The 9,881-nt window shown below is 45.8% G+C and overlaps 1 protein-coding gene and 1 pseudogene across 2 annotated transcripts; one reads left to right on the forward strand and one right to left on the reverse strand.

The window, feature by feature from the left end:
* On the forward strand, nucleotides 1–873 carry LOC147356376 (BOS complex subunit TMEM147). Its single transcript, XM_086343773.1, has one exon. It carries the CDS (start codon nucleotides 107–109, stop codon nucleotides 779–781), a length of 675 nt encoding a protein of 224 aa, XP_086199899.1. The 5' UTR covers nucleotides 1–106; the 3' UTR covers nucleotides 782–873.
* A 3,725-nt stretch (nucleotides 874–4,598) lies between these two features.
* Nucleotides 4,599–8,668, reverse strand: LOC147356377 (PRAME family member 8-like; annotated as a pseudogene). The gene is made up of 4 exons (XR_015143236.1): nucleotides 8,518–8,668; nucleotides 7,496–7,786; nucleotides 6,477–7,051; nucleotides 4,599–5,496 (listed from the first exon to the last, which is right to left on the reverse strand). The product of XR_015143236.1 is annotated as a PRAME family member 8-like (transcript).
* Nucleotides 8,669–9,881: the final 1,213 nt, after the last annotated feature.

Here is a 9,881-nt window from a genome sequence, read left to right on the forward strand (position 1 = left end):
AAGGCCGCGCGGGCCGCGGCGGAGGCAGGTGGGCGCCAGGCCCGGGCTCTGGCGCCAGGCCACCGAGGCAGAGAGGCGCGCTCCGGCGGGCCGGGCGGCCGGCGTCATGACGCTCTTCCACTTCGGGAACTGCTTCGCCCTGGCCTACTTCCCCTACTTCATCACCTACAAGTGCAGCGGCCTGTCGGAGTACAACGCCTTCTGGAAGTGCGTCCAGGCCGGGGTCACCTACCTGTTCGTGCAGCTGTGCAAGATGCTGTTCTTGGCCACTTTCTTTCCCACCTGGGAAGGCGGCATCTATGACTTCATTGGGGAGTTCATGAAGGCCAGCGTGGACGTGGCAGACCTGATAGGCCTAAACCTTGTCATGTCCCGGAACGCCGGCAAGGGGGAATACAAGATCATGGTTGCTGCCCTGGGCTGGGCCACCGCCGAGCTCATTATGTCCCGCTGCATCCCCCTTTGGGTTGGAGCTCGGGGCATTGAGTTTGACTGGAAATACATCCAGATGAGCATCGACTCCAACATCAGCCTGGTCCATTACATCGTCGCCTCTGCCCAGGTGTGGATGATAACTCGCTACGACCTGTACCACACTTACCGGCCAGCAGTCCTCCTCCTGATGTTCCTTAGCGTCTACAAGGCCTTTGTCATGGAGACCTTCGTCCACCTCTGTTCCCTGGGCAGCTGGACAGCACTGCTGGCCCGAGCGCTGGTGACGGGTCTGCTGGCCCTCAGCACCTTGGCCCTGTATGTCGCCGTTGTCAACGTGCACTCCTAGGCCTGGCATCCCAGACTCTCACATACCTTCTCCCCATCCCCAGGTTCAGTGAAGTAAACAGTATTTGGAAAGTTAAAAAAAAAAAAAATAAAGTATAAGAGAGATAGAGAAAGCTTCTGACATAGATATTAGAAGGAAAGCACCCCCTTGCCAGTTTTCACCAAGGCATCTTATACTCCTTAGCAAGCTGTTGATCATAGATAAAAGAAACAACTCAAGGCTGAGAGAGCTGCACCAGGTGCAGCCCTCTCCCACAACATACATATCTGCACAAGGGGAGTCCTCTCTGGAGGAGGTGTCTATGGGCGAGATATGTTGTGTAAGTCTCGAAGGAAAACAGGCTTCCAAACAAGATACATAGTTTTATTAACATAGCTTAAGAAAAACATTTCCTGTGAGTAGGATGTATTACTTGGTTGGGAGATTCACAACTCAAGGTTGGAAAAAAGTTACTTTCAGGCAGAACTGATTAACATCATAGCAACACAGAATTAAAGGACCCTCCTATGTGCCTAAAGCTGGAGCAAAGGAGTGTAGAAAAAAAGTATCCGAAGTTTGCCCTTTGTCTCCTCCTGAGGCCTGGGGACCTCTGGCCTCCCTAGGGAGACCTACCTAGCTATTAACTCTTTCATTGGCATATTAAGGTCAGCACTTTAACTGCATCATCTTTTACGATTTGAAATAGCTCAGCTGGAGTTCCATCACCTCCACTACCTTTGTTCATAGTAATGATTCCTGAGGCCCACTTGACCTCACACTCCAGGATGTCTGACTCTACACAAATGACCACACCATTGTGGTTATCCAATAATTAAGACTTTTCTTTTGTATAGTTCTTCTGTGTATTCTTGACATTTCTTCTTAATCTCTTCTGTTTCTATTAGGTGCTTGCCATTTCGTCTTTTATTTTGCACATCTTTGCATGAAATATTCCTTGGTATCTCTAATTTTCTTGAAGAGATGTCTAGTCTTTCCCATTCTATTGTTTTCCTCTATTCCTTTGCATTGTTCACTTAAGAAATCTTTCTTATCTTGCCTTGGTATTCTCTGGAAATCTGAATCTTCTAGGTTGGTAAGTGTCCAACATGTTACTGGGGAAGAGCAGAGAAACAGTTTCATAAAGAATGAAGAGGGTAGGCTAAAACAGGGAAGTCACTCAGTGGTCGATGTGTCTGGTGGTGAAATTAAGTTCAGTGCTGTAAAGATCAACCTGGAATGTTAGGTCCATGAATCAAGGCAAATTGGATGTGGTAGTGGAAGGAGGTGGCAAGAGTGAACATTGACACTTTAGGAATAAGTGAACTAAAATCCACAGGAATAGGTGAATTTAATTTGATGACCACTTACGTTACAGTTGATGTTAGAGATGGTTGACACTACAGATCAGCTCATTACACTTGTTTAGTTGGTAAGTTGTGTCTGACTCTTTGTGGCTCCATGGACTGTAGCCTGCCAGACTCCTCTGTCCATGAGATTTCCTAGGCAAGAATAGTGGAGTGAGTTGCAATTCCCTACTCCAAGGGATTGCCCTGATGCTAGGACTGAAACTGTGTCTGCTGCAATGGCAGGTGGATTGTTTATGATTGAGTCACCAGGGGAGTCATCTGGTTTGATCTCCCAGCAAGTGGCCTAAGAGTCTTGAGGCTCAGCATGTCCATCATTAGAGAGGAGTGGAATCTTTCCTATGACCTCCCACTGCTTGACCCTGTGCTGGCTGCTAAAGCAGCTTGGGGGAATTCTGATTTATTGGTGTCCTCATGTAAATGCTGAGTCCTTTCTTCTTTCCTTCTTGTTGAAGGAATAGAGGGTAATCATGAGGAATGAAGAATCCTGGGGCTAGTAGAGGGAAAGAAGGAAAGGACTCATTTACTGAGCTCGTCCTGTGTGCCAGGTCCAGTGCCAAGGTCTCAACATGCATCATCTCATTGATCCTATAAAAACTCTATTTGCTGTGTTTTCATCATTACCTCCATTTAATGGACAAGTGGTGCCTCTTGCCTAAGATGTCCCCAGCCCAAGGTCCACTCCATCAACAGAGCCAAAAACAAAAACAAAACAGCCCCAGAATCCTCAGCAATAAGCCTTCATTTGAGTGCCCTTTTTTTATGGTTTCTGTGTTGATTAATTTTATGTGGCATTGATTCTAGCTGTTTTTGAGATGGTGTTTCTGAAAGAGATGAGCATTTGAATCCACCAACTGAGTGAAGACATCTGCCTTCACTAATGTGTGTGGACTTTATCCAATTCCTGGGGTCCTGAATGGAACAAGACAGCATCTTCTCTCCCTCTTTCTCTTTTTGCCCATGAACATAACAGCTTCTGGCTCTTGAGACTTGAGATGCCAGGACTTACCCAGGTCCCCTGGGTCTCAGGCCTTTAGCCTTGAGTTACATCATCAGCTCCCCCAGTTTTCAGCCCTAAGCCTTGGCCTGAGTAATATACCTGACTTTGCTTGTTCTCTCGCTTACAGAGAGCAGACTGTGGGACTCCATCTCTTAATGGTGTGAACCCATTTCCCTAATGTACAGAAGAATCTTGACCATCATGTCTTTGAACTGCTCAGATCCACTTACTCATGGAAATTTTACTATAATAAATGTAACACTACATCATCTGCAGTCTCTTGAATCTGAGGATGTGGAACTGAGGGTAGGGACAGTTGCCTACGAGGGATAAGATGTATTTAGGAAGTGTTTCTTTTATATAGGCTGATAAATTGATGATAAAACATGCTGTACTAGTCTTCCCTATTTGGAAGAGATAGTAGGTATTATAGGAACAGTGTCCATCTCTCAATAACATGACCTACCCCACAAAAGGATAAAATTTATTTTTCTTTAATTAATTAATTAATTTTTTTCTTCTTGTTGAGTTGGGTTTTTGTTGCTGTGCCCCGGTTTTCTCTGGTTGTGGTGAGTAGGGGGTACTGTTCATTTGGGTGCGTGGGCCCGTGGCTTCTCTTGTTGAGCAGCACATGCTCTGAGTGGTGGAGACTCAGTATTTGCAGCATGCCCTCTCAGTAGTTGGGGCCTGAGGGCCCTAGAGCTCTCAGGCTTCAGTAGTTGAGGTATGTGAGCTCAGTCGTTGCAGCTCACAGGCTCTGGTGCACAGGCTCAGTAACTGTGGCCCATGCGCTTAGTTGCTCCAGAGCATGTGGGCCAAGGTTCAATCCCTGTCCCCTGCACTGGCAAGCAGATTCATACCACTGGACCACCAGGGAAGTCCAGGATATAATTCCTTAATGTGGTTCAGAAATAGTAAAACCATGATATATGCCTGTGTGATTTTAGTATTTGATCAAAGGACATTGTATGTCTTTACTGGTCACACTAGTTTAATTCAAGAAGGACAACTCACACTCATGGCAGGCATGGGTTGATGAGGACAAGGGATTCTGGCTCATTTGCAGTGTGGATGATGCTTTCCAGAACTGAGAGCCTTGACTTGCATAGTGAAGCCCTTTCCCAGCACGGAAAGGCCAGGAACTGAGACCTATGGACCCACCAGGAGAACCATGAGAACTGCTCATGCCCAGGGCCACAGCGTGAGCCAGCAGTGATGATCCTGCCAAGAGCTCTTCGCTCCAGTGGCTCATTGGCCTCTGAGTAGTTTTCCCTTATTGTGTGCATCAATCCATTGAATAGCCACGGAAGTAAGTAAAGAGATAAAAGATGTCCACAATGGAATAGAGAACTAGTGGGAATAGTAGGGTTTCAGATCATAGACTATTTGGTGTGTTTCCTTCCATCAGTCACTGGAGATTTCTGAGGTGGAAACAGAGAACAGAATAATATATCATGAAGGGCACCAGTCCATGTACACTGAAAGTTTCTTTATTTCTGACCATTATTTTACAATCATCCCCTCAGAGACAATGACAATATGTACATCCCAAATTTCCCTCCAGAAAACAAGATGCATTTTTCTGATGCTATAAACCCATAACTCTGAAAGTTCCATCACCTCCCAGAGCCTACGTTTCCCACTACAATCCTGCAGCCTTGCTGGATCACCCTTCCTTTTCCCATTCACATTGAGCTGATGTCTGAAACCATAGCTCTGTTTTCACTTCATGATATGACCATGTCCTAGATTTTAGTTTCCAAGAGCCCAGAAGAAAACTTCCAATGGAGGCAACCACCTAGGCAGGGTTAGTATAGCTGTATATAATGGGCTCCACGTGAGTGCATATGTCATCACCACAGTGAGGACAGGGGCTGAATGTTAGCCAAATGGTCCTGGGCTGCCCTAAGTCTCTCAGAATCTCCAACAGCTCAGTCTGAAGCTGGGGAAGTCTGCCATCTAGAAGAATACCTTGAGGGCTGTAATTCTCCCGAGGGGCAGGATACCACTCCTGACTTAGACAGGAAAGCCCAGCGGTTTGTCGCAGCAGCTTCTCCATGACGGCCATGGAGAGGATATTCCCACACAGGCTGAAGGACCTGAGCTGGGAGCAGCGGCTCAGGGATGGCAGGATGGCCTCAAACTGAGAGTCCTGGATCCCACACTGGTCTAAATACAGTTCCTGGAGGGTGGCTGCAACTTCCTCTAGCAGAACTTGGAGTAGCTCAGGATTAAAGTCCATTAGGGTGACACCATTCAGTTCCAGGCTTTTTAGCTGACAGATGTTTGGACAACGGGACAGATGGGTCAAGTCTGATTCTGTAAGCTGGCAGTTCGTTATTGAGAGGTTGTCCAAGGTGGTCTTCAGGCACCTGGGGAGAAACCAAGAAATCAGTTCTTAAAATTGATGTCTACAGGTGATAGACAAATGGTTTCTACAGGGCTAATGTTAAGTCTGATGAGGGTCAATACATTGATTGCCCAGTATCTCTCTAGGCTAGTCTTGTCACTTTCACTGTGTATCTGAGTCAATTCATAGAACATTGAAAGGTCTCTTCCTCATTTATCAAACAGACTATAACATACTCTACTTCCTTATGAGGATGAATGAATATAATGGAATGCCCTAGAATGTACTCAGAGGAGCTGGACACAGAGTGTCAATCAAGCATAGACATCACTGGTTTTTAGTACTAGGTGATGAGATAGAAAATGCTTTCAGCTAAGGCTTCCTTCAATCCAAAGTTGGGCTTCAGAGGCCAATACTTCTGGCCACCGAGGCTTTAGGGAGACATGCATAAAGAAGCAACTTACACAAGATCTCACAACATCAAATGTGATGCCTGTCTAGAGGGGCTCACTTACATCCCTGCTAACTTTCTACCACTTTCTACTACCCTTTTCTCTCAGCTCGATTAACATCATCTCCAGAATCATACTTTTCCCATATACGAATTAATGTATCTGGAGCAAAAAATAAAAATATTTTACAGATGGGGATTTAAGACAGGCTCATTTTGATCAGTAATCTGATGAGCATAGAGCTTCTCTTCAGAATTGCTCTGGTTTGCTGTGGTTTCCCCACTTCAATGCCCTCTTTATTTCCTATATTTTAAGTGATTTGAACACAGATACCTCTGCTGAAGGTAGAAATTATAATCCCTTTAGTGCTAGATCAACCATTCCAGTCAATAAATTGTACCTCCACAGTGGAGTGTCCCTTTCAAGAACCATTACACCAATTTACCCCCAAATTGATTTGTGTGGTTACAGGATATCACACTTCAGGAGAGAGTGCATTTGATATTCTAATGCTATGTTCAGTGTTACCTAGCCAGTGGTCCACACTCACCTGAGCATCTGGTCCAGGTCCAGCCTTCAAGGAAGGAGGGAGACTCCAGATGGAGATCCCGGAGGTGGCCCAGCCTCTGGAACTGGGAGGTAATTTGTACAACATGATCGTGCTCCTGCTTCTTGAAGGCAGATACTTGGATGGGGAAGAGACGGAATCTCTGCAAATTACTCATGTGGCCCAGGAAAGGAGCAAATGTGGCCAGGGTGGACAGATTCCAGGTGCAACTCACTTGCACCTCCTGGATACAGTCCAGCTGCACCATGCTCACGACCTTCACGATATTGTCCATTGGCATTGAGACGATCTTCAGCTTCTTGCAACACAGGTGGATGGAAGCTTTTCTCTGCTCCACCCACCTAAGGAGGTAGGTGAGGAAGTTGTTGAGGGTCCTCTTTTTCAAGGAAAGGTCTATAAAAACCTTCAGTGGCGCCACATGCTGCTTTGTCATTGACCTGGGCTCAGCTACTGGTGTTCTTCCTGAGCTTGTGCATCTGTGAGTACTGGCTCCAGACCACATGCTCCAGAAGTTATGACCAGTGTCCCACAAATCTAGCACCTGCAGCTTGCATCTCCTATTGAGAAAAAGAAGATTGGTGGGGAAGCATTAAAATCCACCCAGAATGAAACATTGGTCTGCAAATTTGAAAACAGACTTCCCAACTGTGCTGTAACTTCAGATTCCTGACATCACTTGCTGCCGTGCCTTCTTCCCTCTCTGACTCAATTTCTTCCATCTCCCTTACCCCTCCCTTCTTTTCTGGTTCCCCACTTCTAGTAACTTTTAGCATCATTGTGAGGAGGTGTGGCATGTTCTTTAGGCTCTTTTTTTTTTTTTTTAATTGCAGGTACACCTACACTTCCCAAACGTGTTTCCCTTGGTGAGGCAAGGCCTCTAGGCTTCTACATTGTCTTCTTCAGATCCCTCTGGTCCATCCCTTTCCCACCCAGTTTTCATCACCCCAGGTGTTTCCCCTGAGACACCCTGGATTTTGCCAGGTTACCTTAGTCAGACTCACCTGGCGCAAACCTGCACAAACAGGACATCAAGGGCTTCTAGCACTGCTTGTAGGGGCCCCACATGAGGCAGGTCAATGAGGCCCCCTAGAGGCAGGCGGGCAAAGGGCCAGGCTTGCACCATAACCTTCAGAATTTCAGTGTGTCTCCCATTAAAGGCCTCAGTGAAGAGGGGTGGGAAGAGCTCCACGGGCAGCTGTTCCAGAGCAGAAAAGGCCAGGTCATCATCCCTCAGCAGGTGCATTCCCGCCAGGTCCAGGAGTCTGGGTGGGGTCCGTACACTCATGCTGACTCTATGCCAAAAGGAATACTGTGTAAACTGTCAGAGAACAAGGCATTGGCTTCAGACCAAGCAGAGGCACACCTTAGACTGTCTCCCTCCCCTTCAGAAGAACCTACTCAAGGCCAAGGTCTGTGCACTGGCAAGGGTGAAAGCATCTTACTTGGCCCATATGACACTGTGGGCTCAGTGAGCACAAAGCTGTAACTTTTCCCCTACTGGATTCAGAACAAGCATTTCAACCACTAGCACATTGAAATCCATCTGCTGCTTTGCTTAAATCATGTCCCACTGGGAAAGTTACCAAGGTCCTGAAAGCTGACCTCAAGCTTTATTTTGGGAAGACTTTTAGATAGTCATTTAGAGCCTTAAGTCTATGGAAAGAGGACTGTCATGTGAAGCAGCGAGTCCCCATCCTTAGTTAAGCTGGATGGTAAAGATGAAAGAAATACTCAGGACATGTCATGTGTACATAAAAGAAGTATTTTAAATTTTGAGAGCTAATATTACAGACATTTTATTATAAATATCTTCCTAGTAAAGACATTTAAAAATTATTTCAACTACAGTACAAATCAAAATATTTGGGACTCAGGGAAAACAACATTGAGAGATAAATGGAAACCTGAAATCTCATCTGAAAGGAAATAATTAAAAAAGAAAAACTCTCCATGCCATGTGGAGTTATAGGCTACTTGTAAGGTCAGTTAACACCATATAAGAATAGTACTGACAATAACTTACTTGTGTGATGTGGTTGGTGTGGGACTCAGACCACAGACTCTAGGGAAGATCCAGCCAGTGACTCTGGAGCCAGAAGATCCTGCATCCTTTCTTCAGAGGCTGAGAATCTTATAGACATTTCTGATCTCATCATCTCTCTGTGTGATTAACACAATCAGAAAGGGGTACCTGATTAGATTATAGATGGCCCTTGGTCCTTGGTCCTGATTGGATCTTCATTTTTCTCCACCTTAGGTGACTGAAACAGATATACATACGGGGAACAGAAGGAATGATGGAGAAGGAATCAAAGATTCATTGATGGATTCACTCCACAAACCTTGGTTGATTTTGACCAATACGCTCAGTTATATTCCTGGGTTTGGTTGGGCAAAAAATTATTGGTTTCAGTCATTGAACAAGAAAAAACATAACTTGAAAGCATTATTATTGAGGGAACTTTGCCCATATAAAAACTATCAAAATGCTCCTCAATTAACACAGCTTCATGAAAACAATCCTGTTGTTCCCAGGATGTAAACAAAATACATGCACCCCTGTATCAGCTTGTCACTCAGGTGTTATGTAGGAAACACAGGGGATTGTGAGCCTATTCAGGCAGCAAAGGAAGAGCTTTGGGGGATGTGGATGGTTTTCCAGGCTTAGGCCAAGCCTTCTCTGAAGGTGAACAGGTCAAAATTTCAGTGAGATGTAAGAGTGTGTCAGGACAGTTTGGAGCTGGGCATTCCCAGACAGACCATGTGAATGATTACAACAATGTAAAGTTTTTTTTTTTCTTTTAGGAAAGAGGGGGAGAAGGCAATGGCAACCCACTCCAGTACTCATGCCTGGAAAATCCCATGGACGGAGGAGCTTGGTAGGCTGCAGTCCATGGGGTCGCTAGGAGTTGGACACGACTGAGCGACTTCACTGTCACTTTTCACTTTCAGGCATTGGAGAAGGAAATGGCGACCCACTCCAGTGTTCTTGCCTGGAGAATCCCAGGGACGGGGGTGCCTGGTGGGCTGCCGTCTATGGGGTTGCACAGAGTTGGACACGACTGAAGTGACTTAGCAGCAGCAGCAGGAAACAGGGAGATTTAAAGATGTTATTCTGGGTAATATTTAGAAAGTAAAATATGGTGACTTACAAAAGACAGTGTTATCGTTGAGGGTGTTTCCCCCCAGAAATTTGGGGTCAGCCCAGAAAGCCACATGAAAAGATTAAATCTAAGTTGTGAGAAGATGGAGGAGTGTGAGGCCTGGGATCAGACATTTGCCACACTGACAGCCACTGAAGGTGGGCACTATGAGCTCTTTGAGAACAAAGCATCAGAGAAAAATAAGTGTGGGTCACTGGCAAATAACCCTGTCACCCAGGGGCAT

Source organism: Bos grunniens, chromosome 16 (assembly GCF_055505025.1).
Source record: "Bos grunniens cultivar Pamir isolate PY7600 chromosome 16, Bosgru_T2T1.0, whole genome shotgun sequence".
In the NCBI taxonomy this organism is placed as follows: Eukaryota; Metazoa; Chordata; class Mammalia; order Artiodactyla; family Bovidae; genus Bos; species Bos grunniens.

Excerpts from the sequence above, each read along its gene's own strand:
- LOC147356376 (XM_086343773.1), top strand. The coding sequence starts at position 107 with ATGACGCTCTTCCACTTCGGGAACTGCTTCGCCCTGGCCTACTTCCCC.